Source organism: Trichomycterus rosablanca, chromosome 20 (genome assembly GCF_030014385.1).
Source record: "Trichomycterus rosablanca isolate fTriRos1 chromosome 20, fTriRos1.hap1, whole genome shotgun sequence".
In the NCBI taxonomy this organism is placed as follows: domain Eukaryota; kingdom Metazoa; phylum Chordata; class Actinopteri; order Siluriformes; family Trichomycteridae; genus Trichomycterus; species Trichomycterus rosablanca.
In genome coordinates this window covers 24,107,758-24,125,324 of record NC_086007.1, presented here as the reverse complement: position 1 = coordinate 24,125,324, position 17,567 = coordinate 24,107,758, and the positions used below count along the sequence as shown (strand labels likewise).

General features: G+C 41.0%; 1 protein-coding gene across 2 annotated transcripts in view; it reads right to left on the bottom strand.

Moving 5' to 3' along the window:
• Nucleotides 1-912: 912 nt before the first annotated feature.
• Nucleotides 913-17,567, bottom strand: part of igsf9ba (immunoglobulin superfamily, member 9Ba) — a 41,490-nt gene continuing 24,835 nt past the window's right edge. The window contains exons 8-21 of one of the 2 annotated variants that reach the window (XM_063017076.1): nt 17,225-17,367; nt 16,982-17,122; nt 16,649-16,768; nt 16,045-16,195; nt 15,464-15,587; nt 13,994-14,169; nt 13,260-13,486; nt 12,408-12,492; nt 11,132-11,275; nt 9,983-10,028; nt 9,310-9,396; nt 6,744-8,255; nt 2,422-2,552; nt 913-1,674 (exon numbers count right to left, since the gene is read on the bottom strand). In XM_063017076.1, coding sequence (XP_062873146.1) covers nt 1,451-1,674; nt 2,422-2,552; nt 6,744-8,255; nt 9,310-9,396; nt 9,983-10,028; nt 11,132-11,275; nt 12,408-12,492; nt 13,260-13,486; nt 13,994-14,169; nt 15,464-15,587; nt 16,045-16,195; nt 16,649-16,768; nt 16,982-17,122; nt 17,225-17,367 — 3,311 coding nt within the window. In that variant the 3' untranslated portion in view covers nt 913-1,450. Of the gene's footprint in view, nt 1,675-2,421; nt 2,553-6,183; nt 6,230-6,743; nt 8,256-9,309; nt 9,397-9,982; nt 10,029-11,131; nt 11,276-12,407; nt 12,493-13,259; nt 13,487-13,993; nt 14,170-15,463; nt 15,588-16,044; nt 16,196-16,648; nt 16,769-16,981; nt 17,123-17,224; nt 17,368-17,567 lie in introns of those variants that run through there. The other variant, XM_063017078.1, reaches the window with a different exon arrangement.

The following is a 17,567-nucleotide window of genomic DNA, read 5'->3' as shown; positions in this document are numbered from 1 at the left end:
CTTTTAATTATTTGCACTTTTCAGCATTTATGTGGCTCTTGTATCCCCCTTTCCCATGCGGATATTGAGGGAAGACTGTATATATACAGATTTTACTTTATATTTACTGAAAGACAAGATTGGGACCAAGGTCTCCTGAATCCCGGAGCTGTGTGGCACCCACACTACCTGCAATGCCACCATTAAATGTTAAAACTATACTTTTAATTGATATATGAACAGTATGATTGTGAGCACTGAAAAGCGAATGCTCTGAATTCAAATGACACTCTAATCATGGAATGACTCACTTTTGTTACTTTTGTTCCTGAACTGAACACATTTCCCCAAGGATGTTTTTCCCAGATGTACAAAAGAGAATTTGTACATGAATTAAACATTAATTACAGCAAAAACCTTTTGGAATAGGCAGTCTTTTATATATTCTAGGAGAAAAAAACTAGCGTCTAATGTTATTGTCACCTTCAACATGCCAAAGTATTTTTGACTCTTCACTGTAACTATACATTTTCTCCAAAAGTACAAAAGTTATGTTTCGTATACTATGTTTAAGTCCCCACAATGACTATTCAGTATATCAAAAAATAGCACTAAGTGTCTGTTGAGAGTTGACTACAAATAATTTTTTTACATTGCGTTTCTGACTGGAGAAGATCGGAGAAGAACTGAGCTATATTGAGCACACAGCAACGCACGTAAGAAATCCCTCAGAAAGGTGTATAACTGCAGATCTGAACATAGCAGCAGACCAGTATTGCATTGTGTTCCCAAGACTTGGTTGGAATTTACAATTTGTCTGATCTTCTGTGCTTTGCATCAGATGCCTTTCCATGTTGAGCAGATAAAGACATCTACAAATAATAACAATAAGAATAATACAAACAGAAATTTTGCAGTTTCTCATTCTGGATCGATGCCTTCATAGTGGAACAAGTGATACTAAGTATTGAGTTGAGTTTTGCTGGAACAGGCAACAAAGGCTACTGAACTCATTATAAAATACTGTTCGCTTGCACAAATGATGGAATAAGTGCTCTGTGTGCCAGAATCGATTTTTTCTGAGGTATATTTCTTAGGAGGAGAAAGAGAAACCCTGTGTTAGACTTTTCTGAGGGACATTTAACAGTTTAGAGCTCTTCAGGTTTCTCGATATACACAATAACACACTTAGGATTTATCTTGAGACAAACAAAACCTAACTTTGTCTGCAAGTTATTAGATTAAGTCCCGAAAGATTCTTTTATTTCTCTTTTTTTCCCGTAATCTCTGTCACTTTGTCTATTGAAGCACCCCGTAAAAGTGTACAGAAAACGCATGAGTATGTAGCAGATTGTGCCAAAGTGAATATTTCTTTAGGACAATCCAATTCAATACTGACTGCATCTCCACTGTCGTAATGGATCAGGATGAGACGTGACGTGACGTGATTCTCCGCCGAGATTCAGGTTGGTCAGAGCAAAGCGCCGTAGCTGGGTGGAGTCTTGGAGTTCACACTGGTTAAAAGAGCTTTCCTGTCTTCTATGGGCAAAGAAAAGCGCAGCATGGAAGAGAAGTGCAGATAGGGGGATTTTCGGATGAGCTTCTCCCTCTTTCTCCCGGTGGGGGGCGAGATCTCTTGTCTTTGCTGGGGTACCTGAGATGCATGTTGCTGCAGGGTCTGAGAGGAAGATACATCTAAATAAAGAAATGAAAAGGAAAAATGAGTAATTCTTCAGTCCATCATTTATCTTCAGCAGCTGATACATCCTGGGGGGTGTAGGAACCAAGTGGTGGGCTGATATGGGGGCCCCCAATATTTATTAGGGTTTAACTGTCCCCTTGTCCCCAATTAAACATATTAAGTTTGCATTTATTTCTTTATTTATTGCATGAATAATTGGTTTCATGGTAAAAATTGGGCAATGTTATTGTATGGTAAAAAAAAAAAAAAGGCATTTTAACACAGCGTAAATCGGGCACTTCTACTAGGTTGTCAAATTAGGTTTATAGGTCATATCTGGGTAATTAAAGGGACTTTTTAGTCTTCTTGGTTTAATTCCTGGTAAAATCCCTGTAATTTCATAAACAAGCTGTGTTAGAAAATGTATTCTAACTGCTCTAGAGTCAAACAGTGTTGTGCTTTATGCCAGTTCAGTCAGCTTAGTATTTACATGTTAATTTAACTCATGGAAAGAACAACCTACAACTTTTTAAATAGTTCTTAATATTTTCATTATAGTTCACTAAAGTAGCTCTAGTTGGGCAGAAATTTGTTAAACTGATTAATTTAAACCCATTCTACTGACAACATGTCCATGGCTGTATGCACCTCTTAGCAACATGTGTTTAAGGTCACATGATCTATAAAACAGGTACAAAATTGTGTCCAAAGCCACAGTATTTTATCCTCATCAGTAGACTGTGTCTTGGATGAAAAGTCACCTGTGGTTTTCTTGGATGTGGAGTTGTTGTTGATGTTGGCAGCTACTTTCTTGGCTTTTTTAATACAATGATAAAACAGTGCTTCAAAGCTCTCAGACCCGGCAGGCACACGCATCGCACCTAGAGGTTCCCTACGAGACAGGAGGGCAGAAGCAAAATACGCAGCATTACTTTCAGAGCCAACAGATAGAGCCACTGTGCCCACATGTTCAGACTGATCTAAAGTGTCCTCAGTGAGAGAGAGGCTATGTCCCAAACTGCATAATACTAAATAATACAAAATAAAACTGCACAATAGGTGATTTTGAAGAGTAGAATTCTGTATGATGTGTCGGCTTATTTTCCACATGGGTTAGTCACATGATGATGCCAAAAAATGAATTAAATTTAAGTAAAGGCACGTTTGAAAAATTACATCTGATGTATTGTTTTGTGGTTAAGGACTTGGAATGTATATACATTTAAATCCTTCAAAAGAAACTGCAAAGGACATGCAGGTACTGGAGCTGGAAGGTATTTAAAAAAGGTTGCCTGGTCAGACGAATCTTGTTTAATAGTAAATAAATAATAGTGTATAATAGTTAATGGTGTCCATCATGTATAAGGTGGATATGGCTCCTGGGTGCATGGGACAGTTCAACGTACTACATCATAACGTGGTGCTAGTGATGTTCTAAATACCACTGGGCACCCTTTAAGGGTGAAGTGAATATCGTATCAGTTGGGCGATCATAATTATTACCATTACCCTAAAATATGTAGTTGGAATAATTTAACAGCATAATGACTTAACATCTTTGCTATAAAGTTGTTTCATGACGAAGGCATATGTGACTGTTGTGGTGCAGTGACAAGGTTTTGAAGCACTGGACATGTTTAATTTTTAACTTATGGGTAAACTGGTTCAATGTACCAGAATTGTCAGGTGATTTGAGCCCTGAACGGTTACAATAAGTATATAAGTACAATACAAGTATAATAAAACACTATTTACAATGTACACCATAAAAAGTTCAGTGTAAACAATGTCGGTAGTGGTTAATAATTATAAAATTCATATTTTTTTATAGTGTGGTTGTACCATTTACATTTATGGGTGGTAAAATGTATGATCTTGTGCATTAACCTTAAACTATAAATAATCAGATCACTTACTGCAGAAAAAAAAGCCTATTAACTTTTTCAAATATATGTAAAATTTAAAGATCTTTTGTTACATGGTAGTATGCACTTTTGGACATAGCCAGTCTCATCTATAGGTTTGAAAATGCTAACTTAAATGTATTAAATATAGACGGTTTTGACCAAAATGTAAAAAATTACAATTATAATTTATCTTTGAATCAAATTCACTTAGTTCAGTGAGTTTCTGGCTTCTAAATTCCCTCAACTGAATAAACAACTTACCAGAAACAAACTTAGACAAAACAATGATTAAAGTAAACAATCATACAGCTGCTTTACTCCTAAAGCCCTTGTACCTAGCAGCAAGTTCATTAGGTTAGATTCTTTTCAATATCAGTTTACTTGTCATTCAGTCTTAGCATTAGCATCGCATAATCCTATTTTTACCTCATGCTGCAATCTCCTGTTGTAAGAAATATCCCTTGAGTAATAATAAAAACCTAGTCACACCCCAGACACTCGGTAAAACGTTTGCGGTTCACACATTAAACAGATCTTCCTGTAAAAGTGCCTCCTTTTGTAAATTTGCATTTTTCATTGAACATGCCATCCCACTATCACGACACGGAGACCACGAAAACTAAAAAACGTCCACACAGGAAGAGTCAGCCAACAAGTCATGGGTTCACAAGACACAGACACACAAAGTTTTATAGAGAGAGTCTCCTGCTGCTGAGGCTGTGGAGAGAGAAAGGCGAAAGGCATTAGTAGAGGAGGGGGGGGGAGACATGGCCGACACACTAAGTCCTACAGTCACATCACCCACAACTCTGGTTAGCATGAACACAGCAAACAGTGTGGCTTCACCATGCTGACAGGAGAAGAGATGGCAGGGAGGGGGAGAATGGCCAGTAAATGACTGTAACATAGAGAAAAGAAACCAAACACTGGTACAAATGACACAAGGATTTTAGTTAGACGGTCACCGTTACTGATTTGCCGTTGAGAAAAAATTTGAAGAAGGCATGCATGATTTGGACATGGAACAAAAGTTTAAAGGGGAATACGCTCGTCTGTGGCTAAAGCACCACTTGTGTAAAATACTCACAGATTACCCCAATTTTCCCCCAATCTAGTCATTTCCAATTCCTTTACTTGCTGCTTGCACAACCCCGTTCTGACCAGGGAGTGCTGCCAAAAATGAGCCCCTTCAGTCACATGCCGGGTTTCCCTCTCCGTGGATTTGTACAGAGAGAGATAGAATATGGTCCATGTGACTCCCCCATACTCATGCCAGCGCCAAGATCAGCTCAGACACTTAGCAATGGTGTGTTAGCCTTGGGTGGGATACACCCTAGTATCATATTTTATACCTTGGTAGAGCAAACTTTGCCAAATAAATTTGCCAAAAAATATTAAAAATATGAAAAAAATTAAACAGCTCACAAGTTATATTAAAACTAATATCTGAGTTAAGACACCTACTGTATAGATTGCAAATTAAGGAGAATTAAGCTTGACTTTCCCTCTGGGATTAATAAAGTGATCTATCTAGAACAAACATTGAGCTTTTATAGTCCAAAATGTTAAAGTCTGTCTATATTACTGATCTCCTAAAGCAGTATAGCCTATTACTAGCATTTTATTCTTTAAAGACATAACCATTGGTATCAGTTTTATAATAGTAAATACATGTATTAAATGATTATGGGTTACTTATCATAGATGTATCACATGAGCTTAAGGATATGAGGTTATTGTCATCTCATCTTTTATCCACTTCCCTCGTAGGTGTTGAGGCGACAGGAGTCAAATAAGGTCAGCCGAGAGTTCTGTAATCACAGCTTACAGAATCAAGACCTTGTTGTGGTGAAAGATTTTGTAATTTGGAAAAAAATTGTCACCAGGTTCTTAAAGCTTCTTAGCAATATATTTGATTGTGAACAGGTCTGAATTATAAAATGAGAAACAGCAATCCCACTGATCCCAGTGAAACAAACAGGATTAGTGGATTAACCACAGAGTCAGACGCTGGGATGACCAAGCCACCCACAAAATTCAGTCAGACTTAGACTAAAATCATCTTGTAAGGTCATTACCTATAAGGTTGTGCCATGTTTGTTAGTGGGCAGGAATTTGTAGGTATTTGATAGCAAAAATGATTTGGATCTTTAGAACATGGCACAATGGTCTGGTAGGACACTGCTCACCTTGTTACATGATCATGTTATACTTTCCGCCAGGAATAGCCTTAAAATATGGGGTGTCTGTTTTAAATACTTATTATTAGGATAGCCTGTGCAGTCTACTTAATCCCATGGCAACAAGCTCAAAAGTGACAAATAGCAATCAGCATTTGTTTCAAAAACTCTAGTGATGTCAATAAATGGTTAGTTTAACTTTAACTAATATTAGGCTGTGTTTTTGTTTATTAATAATAATATTTTAACAATTTGCTGCACACTTGTTGGTTAATGTTGATTACTAACTGGTGTAGAGTTGTAGAATTTGGCAAAATTTGCATCCCTATTTATAACATATAGAATTATATATAAAAATAATTCCCCTTTAAATGAGAAATGATTTAAGGCCCCGCCTGCTAACCCCTCCCCTTTCAGACATGGACTCAACCCTTACCTATTATGGTGTAGAGGACCTGGTCACAACAATGCTGCCCAGATAGCTGAGATCAATCAAAAACAAAGAAGGTAAGACTACCAATGCCTGCAAGGACAAAATGTGTAAAAATCAGCCGTAACTACTCTAGATGGAGATGAGCGTTGCAAGAGATGAGTAAAGGTGCATCCCTGGCAAGAATGGCAGCCCAACAGGACCACCCTGATGGAGAAAGCGCTGAGTCAGTTGGGGTAAGGGAGAAAGAGAGATGAGACATAAGCTGAAGAGGATGAAGTGAAGTGGTCAGCTCACGTTAGAGGACAAAGACGAAAAGTCATGACATCATCAAAAAAACAAAAAAACAAAACCAAAAATGCAAAAGTAATATAATTATATCACATAACAAAACTCAAAAGAATCTGGCCTATTAAATTCAACATAGGCTTCTGTTAAGGCTATTGTTCAATTAATACTTTAATTAAAAATGGCAAAAGTATGAAGGCGTTGCTTTGCAGGCTGGGTAATGAAAATGTGATTGCTTGGTCATGTTTTTGGAGCCGCCATTGTTGCAGTTCACCTACCCTGACGAGGGCTCTGAGGGCAGCATCTCCTCATCTGTCCTCCTTTGAGATGGCAGCTGGCCGAAAGCATCGCTGCTCTCCGCCGGGGGTGAGGGGGATTGAGATGGGTAGCTGGCCGCTGCGGTGGCAAAGGCCACATGGGCACCATAACCCAGACCTGGCAGGCGGCTGGAGCCTGAGCCCAGGGTGGGAGAGGTGGTGGGAGAAGAGGACAAGGACCTCCTTGAGAAAGTGATGTGGCGAATGCTCTCTGGCATCTCCTGTGACCGCGAGGAGCGCAGAACACCCGGTCGTGGAGGCGGGCGCACCAGAATGTCGGGTGAGCCAGCATGAGAGCTAGGAGGGGTCTGTGTAAGAGGTGAGAGACGCGACGGCTGCAGCACCACCTGCTGCAGACCCAGATCCAGGCGGCGTGCCGCCCTCGGACTCAGCCACGGCTCATCCGAGCTCTCGCTACGTAGCGTACTGGGGCTCCCTGCCCGGCCTGGATAAGGCAACACTGGTACACCCATTCCATGGGCAGTGTGTCTTAACTGCCCTAAACTCTGGGCCTGTTGCATAGCTGCATGTGTGCCCACTAGGCCTCGAGGAGGGAGTGCCTCCAGTCGCAGGAACGCAGAGCTGGAGGGGGCGTGGCCACGGGATGGGTAAGGTGGCGGTTCGGGCAGGTCCCGGCGGAGATGAGGGGGAGGATGTGGTGGCAAAACGACACAGGCACCCTCCTGACCCAGGAAAGGAAATTCAGGAGGTTGCCAGGTGTCTGTAGAGCGTGAGGAGGGAGGACCATGCGCCATTGGCAGGGCATGGCCAGAAGCGATGGGATGGCGGAATGGCCCCTCGGTGGGGCACGGCGGAGAGGACGAGGACATGGCTGAACTGCGAGGGCTGACGTCTGCCGTGTAGAATGGAGGGTGCAGCTCCAGCTCGGCGCCACTACCTAGATAGCCATAGAAAGGGCCCGGAGGAAAGACTCTGTGAAAGTGGGATACTCGGCTCTGCCCTGTTGCCTGTAGCCCATTACCCTCCAACATGCTCGTACCTTCCATGGGCCTGTGGAAGCGGGGGCTGTAGGCAGGGGGTTGCGCCATGTAGGACTCCTGGCTTGAGGACACAGGTGATATCTGAGGTCTGAGCGTGGCCATGACTGGGGGAAGGGGCCCGGGCTCATCGTTCTCCTCGTCCGACTGTCTGAACTCAGGATATAGGTCTGACTCCTCTACGAAGGGGAAGCCTTCAATGCGTCGTGACTTAAGTGACATGTCTGTGTCCAACGGCTCCATGACGAAGCGACCGTCCGGCCCACGGCTGATCAGTTCGATAGGTGTGGTGACCTCCGCCTCGTGTTTTGACACGCTGTACCTCTTGCCAGTTATTGCTCGCTTGGTTCGCTTGTACAGCGACAGTTCCTTTTCTTTTCGCGGGCTTGGCAGCTTCTTGACATAAAGGCCATGTGGGCCCACACTGGTCAGAGAGGAAGCGATGCTCTCTGGACTGATTTTCCCAGAGGAAAGCCTGTGGACCAAAACATATGCAGAGGTTAGCATTTTATAGACTGTAAAATTATTTTTATTTCAACATTTTTTACTAGTATTTTTGTTTTGGCTACTTCCAAGGTGAGCCGAATCTTCCTACTTTCTACATCCAGGCAGGCAGGGGTCTACAATCTGATTAAATTTGAATTTTAAATAACTATGACTAAATAAGACTAATGTACTATTTCTAAGATAGATACAATAAAAAAGCAATGTATTTTCATAAGAAAATGTAAATAAAAATTAATAATAATAACGAAAACTTTAGCCCCCTGAAAATATAAAGAATCACATTTAATTGCAGAATAAAAATAGATTTTTATTTATAAAAACAGACGTGTGTGTTGCAATCCAGTTGCACCATAGTGAGTGTATATAAAGATTAAAACTACAGTATAAACCGGACTTTAAGTAATGATGACAAACTGTACAAGATCACTTTTACAGAGGATGAGAAATCACTTGTGTCGAGAGTATCAATGTACCATGAAGAGAGAACACAATGAGATCAGATGACAAAAACTGTTTAGTGACAAAGTCAGGTCAAATACAGCAACAATAAATCAGCTACTTATTATCAGCTGTTTATTTATTTTTCAAATCAGCTATTCAGCTTTCAGAGATATTCCACCTTAAGACTGTTTAAGAATCAAAGCATAGGAGCAGCGATGTATAACTTTTACAGTGTTGTAGCATTATAACATTGTACCCTAGCGGTTAAGGTAGTTAACTAGTAACCAGAAGGTCGCTGGTTCAAGCCCCACCACTGCCAGGTTGCTGCTGTTGGGCCCTTGAGCAAGGCCCTTAACCCTCAATTGCTTAGACTGTATACTGTCACAGTACTGTAAGTCACTTTGGATAAAGGCATCTGCTAAAATGCCGAAAATGTAAATGTAAAAATAATGTCTTCAATGGTTTTTTTTGAACCAGTAAAAGCTCCGCACCAAGATGATAACAATAAACATGCACAGCTAGGGCAGAGTGGCGAAGCTAGCGCCATCTGCTGAGAAACAGGTGCAGGTGCAGGCACTCACTGAGGGCTGGTGGATGGGGGCCTGTAGCTGCTCCTGTCTGGCTCTTCCCAGTAGGGCTCAATGCCAGGTAAGGGGGTAAGAGGAGGCCTGCGGTGAGAGACACAATAGAAAGGGGGGGCAAGAGGTGGCCATCAGACCTGACCAGGCTTCCAAACAAACATGGATGAAGATGGGATGGAAACATGGTATACAGTTACAAGAACGTTCATGGAATCAGAATGGGACAAAACAGATTTTGTATTTTTGACTTCTAGGGGAGGGGGGGGGGTTTAAAAAAGTCTCTACTTTGAACTAGCGTTTGAACATTGAGCTACTACAGCCATGCCTGCGCTCATCAGTTCTCACAGGCTCATGTATTAGCATGTTGATAGTCTGTCCAGCTGCTGTTATTGATAATTGATCAGGCTATAAAAGCTGTGTAATATCACTAGTGATGGTAAATCAATGCATCTCGCTGCCCGAAAAGCAAAGGTGAGCACAGATGCATTAATAGCAGCCATTCAGTCCACTCAAATCCTCATTCATGCATTCCTTTAAGTAAAGAGGGCAGCTGCGTAGGTCAGCCATTAGTCCTATACATGCATTTCCTGCCCCCTCTTTCATGGCATCCTGGGAATCAACAGATAGGCTAAAGTGCAAAGTATGATATACGTTACCATGCACAGATACTTACGGAGACTCGACACTTTTTCTGGTGTGGGTTATAGACAGAGGAGGATCTAAAACACAAAAAGAACATTACAAAAAATACATAACTACAGTACATATATTACAAATAACATCACGGCTGGGATTTCATCGCAGACCCGACCCGAAGATTATTGTACAACCATAATTTTATTCACAATAGCACACAGCATTTCTTTTTTTTTTGTTGTTGCAAAGATTGATTAAGGAAAAAAAGATTAAGAAAAACAAAAGAAAATATAATTTCCAAAGGAAATATAGTTCCACCACAAGAAGCTGTTCGTATGCAACAAGATATTATAATGCAGGAATTCATATAAATGAGTCGACATGTGTATCAGTGTGTAATGATTAATGAATAATAATAAATAAATCATAGATTAATGATTAATAATAATAATAATGTCTGAGGTACAAAGTAAAACAGGGCGGTACGGTTCCTCTGGGAGCTCCAGTTTCCTCCCACAGTCCAAAGATGTGCAAGTGAGGTGAATTGGAGATACAAAATTGTCCATGACTGTGTTCGATATAACCTTGTGTTAACTGATGAACCTTGTGTAATGAGTAACTACCGTTCCTGTCATGAATGTAACCAAAGTGTAAAACATGACTTTAAAATCCCAATAAAACAAACAAACAAAGTAAAACACGCTCCAAAATCAAAGCACTACAACAAAAAACTACAATAAAAACAAAAGCTCCACTATAGGAGATGCAAGGCATTGATTCATTAAGGTGTACGTGTCACTAAATGTGTTTCACATTGCCAAAATGTTGAATTAAGTTGGATGACGAGCTAGAAATGTATTTATCTTCAAGTACATGCTCCAAGTCAAATGTTACAAACACTGTGTACTGAAAATGGTTTTCCAAAGTTTCAAAAGTTTCCCAACGTTTTAGGGATGTTTTACAGGCATCAAATAAGGAATTTCTTCATATTTACAAAAATCAGTATTAAATAACAAATCACTGCTTTGTGCTTTTATTTACATATTACCTACTGTCTTCTTCTTTTAAACTGGGTTTTTCATGTTACAAGACAAGCCTAATGTTTGGACCAACTGGCTATTAAAAGCATATCAAACAAACATATTTTGGGATTTCGGCCTCTCCTCATTCGCTCATCCACACTCACCTCTTTTGCGCTTGAGCTTGCGACGGTGCTGCTTGTTGACAAAGCAGGCGGCCAGCGTGCTAAACAAAACGGCAGCGGCTAGAAAGCAGATGGTAGCCACAATCCCGGCTACCACTGGCCTGGCCAGCCCCTCATCAGAGATTTCTGTGGGAGGGAAGGGATCTGAGAAAGGAGACACACTGCAAAGCGTGAAATAAGATGGAAGCAGGGCAGCCAGGTAGCATGCAGTTATTCACAAAGCAGCCAAGAGAGTATCTACGGTATGATTATTTCACTTTAGCAGACCAGGAATACTCCAGACTTTCTGTAGCTGTAACATATGTGCTAGAACTAGGAATTATTTTACTCAAAATACACATCATTGAAGTGTGAAGGGAAATGATGGCAGGCCAGACATAGTTTCATTACAATAGTATGTGCTTTGGGATGCAGCAACAAGTTTATTAAACCCCACATACAATAACAATTAAAACTTTTTATCTTTCATTTAATTCATTTTCTTAAAAATGGTACACTATATAGCCAAAAGTATGTGGTCACCCATTATAATTATTGAATTTAGGTGTTTAAGCCACATCCACTGCTGAAAATGTTTTAAAATGATAAAGAAACATTGCTTCCACTTGCTTTCAACTTTCTGACAAACATTTGGGAATGTTTTTCCTGTTTTAGGATTACTGCCCCCTGTGGTGCCCCTGTGGTCCTCCTGTGCAAAAAATTAAGCTCCATAAAACATGGTTTAATAAATGGGGCGAACTAACTCCAACTGCCTACACAGAGCCTGACCTCAATTCCACTGAACTCATTTGGGGTAAAAAAAAAAACACGGCAAGTCAATCCTTTTTGTCCGACATCACTGCCTGACCTCACAAATGCTATGCTGATGTATGGGAACCTGTGTCAACAGATGTTTCCCAAAATTATTGTGCAAAGCCTTTCCAAAAGACTGGAGGGTGTTACAGCTACAAAAGAGGGACGACCACCTCATACTAATGCCCAGGGTTTTAAATTAAGATGCCAAACAAGCTCATGGTTGGGTGTCAACTGTAGTAAAATGTGTCAAAATCATTGCTCATGGTATTTTTTGCCTACGCTACAGACAGCGTGACTGATAAAAGCTGGAGTAGTCTTTATATTTTGCTACTGAACATACACAAAGCAGAGAAGAGAAGCGAACTACTTTAGCACACTGTGATAATCAGCAGGGGGAAATGAAGCGCCACGTGGTTCGAGCTGTGAAATTACGGGGTCAAAAATAGCTTTTAAAAATTCTCACCTGTGCTTGACACTCCCACTACATTACTGCTTTCACTAATGAGATCATCCATGACAGCCAGGGCGCGGAACTCGTACCACGAGTCCTAGAGGAACATTCAAAGTGGGTTAACAGGGTGTAGGTTGGAACTATTAGTGGCCTAAGAATGCCACTTCATTCCCATTGCTAGTACATTTCAATTCATTTCATTTTCATCAGGTGCTTTATCCTGGTCAGGGTTGTGGTGGGTCTGGTTTTACCCGGAAGGGGACACCCCCCTTCTCAGACGTAACAATCATGTCTGTGTAGAAACCCGGCCAGCCAATAGCACTGCTATTCAAACCCAGAGAGCAGTGTCCCAAAAAAATCTGGTTCCTTATTCATTTTCCAATATTTTAACCATAAACATTTAAGAAAATTCTTCATTTAAAGCAGAACCCAACCAGTTACTCAGAATTATGTCAATGCAAAACAACATCCCTTATTTCATTCAGGTTATTAAAACTTTAATACATTATATGGCAGAAAGTATGTGGACACCCCTTTTAATTTATGAGTTTCAGCTATAGGTGTATACATTTAATTAACAAACTATATGTTCCAGCTTTGGGATGAATTAGAACACTGATTCTAGTTAAATCAGTCCCTCCTCTCACAATTGTTATCCTGACTGAATGGGCAAGAATTCCCACAGACATGCTTTAAAATATTGTAGACAGCCTCGTCAGATGAATGTGGTCTGTGACGGCCACAAAAGTACAGGCGCAGGTTCTTTATTTTAATGCTTGTGGTTTTGAGATGGGATGTCCAACAAGCAGTGTCCACATACTTTTGGGCATATGTATTTATATATACTTAATACTTAAATCTGACCGGAATGAGGTCTCTAGCCAAGATCTCGGTCTCGTCTGCTGGAATGAGGTCGTCCAGGACTTCCCACCTCTCTCCCAGACGGAACTCAATAATGTAACGATCTACAGGTGAAGTGTGGTTGGCCGGAGGAAGCCACGTCAACAGTACACCCTGCTGTGTCCGGTTGGCTGTGAGGCACCGCGGTGGGGTAAGAAGCACCAGTGGTTCCGGAGTACTTATGGGGTACACTGGTGGAAACAAAACACAACACTTGCAAATCACTTGGCAAGACAGAAAAGAAGGAATCAACTACAGTATATTCAGGATTAAACTGTAAGGCATTTAGAGAAAGAGGCAAAGGAAATAAAAGTATATAAACGATTTACAGTATACATGCAATAATTCAGCACATAAAATGGGTTTATATAAAAAACTCACTAAATGAGGCTGCACAGTGCAGAGACGCTGTTTCAGCCATTGATCTGAAAAGCTGTGTCTCAAAACATACTACTTTCTAAACAGCATGGTCTAAAACAATCACCACCAGTGCAAAACTAAAGTAGCACACTTTTCAGTATATGGTGTGCTATTTGGTCAAAGCCTGCTGCCTGATTTCGCAGGTTTAGAATAATTTAGACCAAATATTCTATGATGAAATATTATCTGCACACACCAGGCATTAAAGATTGAAAACATTTAAAGTCAATAGTTCAGGGTTTGTGATAAAGTGGTGTAAAACAAGCCTCAACACTTACCTACTGTATTCACAGTGACTACCTCACTGAAGGGACCTGTGCCCAGTTTGTTCTGGGCCAGCACACTGAACTGATAGGCGGTCCTTGTCTCCAAGCCCTGAACCACCAACCAGGTCTGGGAGCCAGGCACAGGCATGGAGAGCCAATCATGAGGACCTAAATCTGTCTTTTTCTTCCTGTTGTAAAAAACAGCATGCAGTTAGAAAAAACAAAATCTTATTCTTGAAAATCAAATAGAAAAGCCACATATAATAATAAGTTTGGGGAGCAACTAATACAGAAATACAATATTTACAACTGAGACAAATCAAATACGTAACTTTTTGGAATTTTTTTTATTATTTATTTATTCTGGTCAGGGTCCAACAGGAACACACTGGGCAAGGCGCCAATCATACATAGATACCCAGTGGACAGTAGTGGGCTAATTTAATAGACACCCAAGCACCCTAAATAAAAAAATACTATTTAAATATCTCTATATTTCTGTTGTGATTCTACACAGTTTTACACATTCACGGTTAATTATTTATTTATTTATTTGGGGTAAGTGGTAAGAAAGCTCTTGTTCTAAAAAAAGAGATCTTGTTTAAAAAAAAAAAAAATTACCTAATCTAAAGAAATAACTAATCCTGCTGACAGATTTTGGACCCCGTTGTATTTGTACAATTCATACAACTCCATGTAAACTGATCTGCCACAAATGTAAAAGCATGTCATTTATATTATATAACTGTTATACAGCAGTGGGTGTCGCTGAAAAACACTGAAAGACTTCATTATTACACAACATGTGAACATAATTTTAGCCATATAGTGCATCAGATCCAAGCCCCTGGACTAGTTCTAGCGAATATACTGACAGCCGAATGTATCGCGCCCCTAACACTTATTTTGCAGGGCTGTCATGAGCGTCATTGTAATGAAATCTCAGGACTGGTTCTGATGTATTTACTGGCAGCTTGAGCTTTATTTAAGTGCAGGGAGCAACGTGGCTTTGCAGAGCACAGTGCTGATTTAATACCTGATTCAAAAGCAGCATGACAGAACGGTTATAAAAATGATCAGTAGCTGCGCTGCTCTGCCAGCTGCAGCTCTATTTCACTGGAATGTTTACGATATGCCTGAACGGAAAAAAACGAGAGTGACGTCCACATTCAGATACGTCTCTGTCTGTCTCTTTTTTCTATATAATTATAAGGAACTCTGTTTCAGCCACTGTTCCACTACAGCCAATTGTGTGTCTGTGTAGGCGCCTGACCGACTGATAGCAAAGCTGAGACTTTAATCCAACCCTTTCTGATTTCTGACACTTCCAGAACTCTTTGGTCTTTGGTCACAGCTTTTTAAAAATAAAGCACTTTTAATTGCTTTTACCCTACATGAGTCTCAAAATTTAGGACCATTAACATTAATTTAGGATAAAAAATTTAGAGGAAAGAGGAAGCTAAAGGTTCTAGGGGGACCTACACAGGGCCATACCAGACCGAAAAGGTCTGCTGAAACCCGCCGTCGTAGCCGGGTTCCCAGGAGACATTGGCTGAGGCTGTGGAGGCCTGGACACGGACGTTGGCTGGCGCATGGGGACTAGTGCCTGAAACACAAAAAAACCTCTGTTAAAGTCCACTCTATTTATATCTGCAACATATTTTTACACCAATTTAACTTTGTGTAATTATTATTATTTACATTTAGACAGTCTACGCTTGACAGTCGCAATTGGCCATGTCTAAGAAAGGAAAGGTTAGAGGCGGTGCAGCTTCCTTGACGTTGCAACAGTGACTCCTACTGAATGGTCAAGACACCTGCACAACTGGTCAAAGAATACAGAAAAACCGTGGTCCTCAGTACCTGTCGGCCATTGTGAAGATGTGGTTAGCGCTTTCACAATTACTAGAGGAGGCACGTGCTTGCATGCTACCCCTGATTGTGCTTTCCTAACATCTCATCTGACAAAAGTACAGAAGACAATGTGTACGATGTCCCTGATTTCACACAAGCTTTAACAATGAAGACGCGTAGTCAAAATGGGACCAATATAACCAGTATACCTATTACAAAAAGTCTTGTGCTGGCAGTGATGCTTGTGACAACATTGGTGGCAATGCATTCCCATTCCCCATGATCCTCTTTGCTCAGAGACACGAACTGTAAGCTGCCACTGGGTAAGATGTTGTGCTTGCTTCGACTCGGCTTTCCAACCTACAACCAAAAACAAAATAGCAGTAAACATGAATCTATCTATCTCTATCTGTCTGTCTGTCCGTCCATCTATCCGTCTGTCCGTCCGTCCATCTGTCTGTCTGTCTGCCCCTCCGTCCGTACGTCCTTCTATCCATCCATCCATCCATCTGTCTTTCTCTATCTACATGGCCAATAGCAGGTGGACAACTGACCATGACTATGTTGTATGTCCCATTACAAAACCATGACAACAATATAAAGCCGGCCCCACTGTTCCCTTAGACCAAACTCGTCAAACCATGTCTTTACCGACCTTGCTTCAAGTACAGACTTGCTTAAACAGGCAAGTTAGAAGAATATCATTTTTAAACACATGGAGCTAATAATCAGGAGGGGTGTCCACATACTTTGGCCATATAGTGTGAATACATACCGTCTGTTTCTCAGTGTGTAGTAAGTCAGACTCTGTACCTTTCTCCAGGTGATGGTTGGAATCTCAGGGTCTCCAGAAGCAGCACAGGGAAGGACGAGCTCTCTGCCGGCCTCCTGGCGGTATTCCCCCCCAGGCCTCACGTTAAAGTAAGGTGGGTCCTACATGCAAGTGGAAATATTATCATATTGTGACAATATAATGTTTTCCACACTGTAAACTGCACATAATTGAAACACAGCTGGATTTTAGGAAAACTCCATCCCATACAGGTAATGTAGCATGTCAGAGCAGTGTTAAGGTTAAGCAATGGCTCCAGTGTTTTAAAAGTCATTAAAGTTCAAGTATATTAACATAACACACTGAAAACAAACCTTTAGCACCAGAGTGGCTGGAGGGGATTGTCCCATGGTACCTAGGGCATTGTAAGGCACACAGGTATAGGTGCCAAGGGAATCTTCAGTGACCTCTGCCACCCGAATACTTCCATCTGGCATTTGGCTCCAGCCGGGGTACTGTGAGAAATGAGACACAGGCTAATGACCCTGAGCTTATTAGCATGCATAGTGTGGACACAAGTTCAGAAAGTCACAGTGAGAATTTTACAGTGTACCGACCTTCTCAACTCTTAGGGGGTATCCATCTTTTTCCCATCTGACCGACAAAACAGGTGGGTTGGCATCGACTGGGCAGCGTATGATTCCTGGCAACTTTCTCGGGACATAGATGACTGGTGGCATGTTGAGAACACGGGCAGGGTCTGTAGAAATCACCGAAACACTGAATTAAACTCAGGGTTCCATTAATATCGAAAAGGTTTCGATTTCCTGAGGTTGATTCTTGATTATAGCATAGAAATGGTGCTGGTGCTGCTCCTCTTAACCACTAATGATCTTCCTTACCACAATTCTAGTGATATTTTTTACAATATACTTACCAAAAGCAAACCACCAAGCCTTA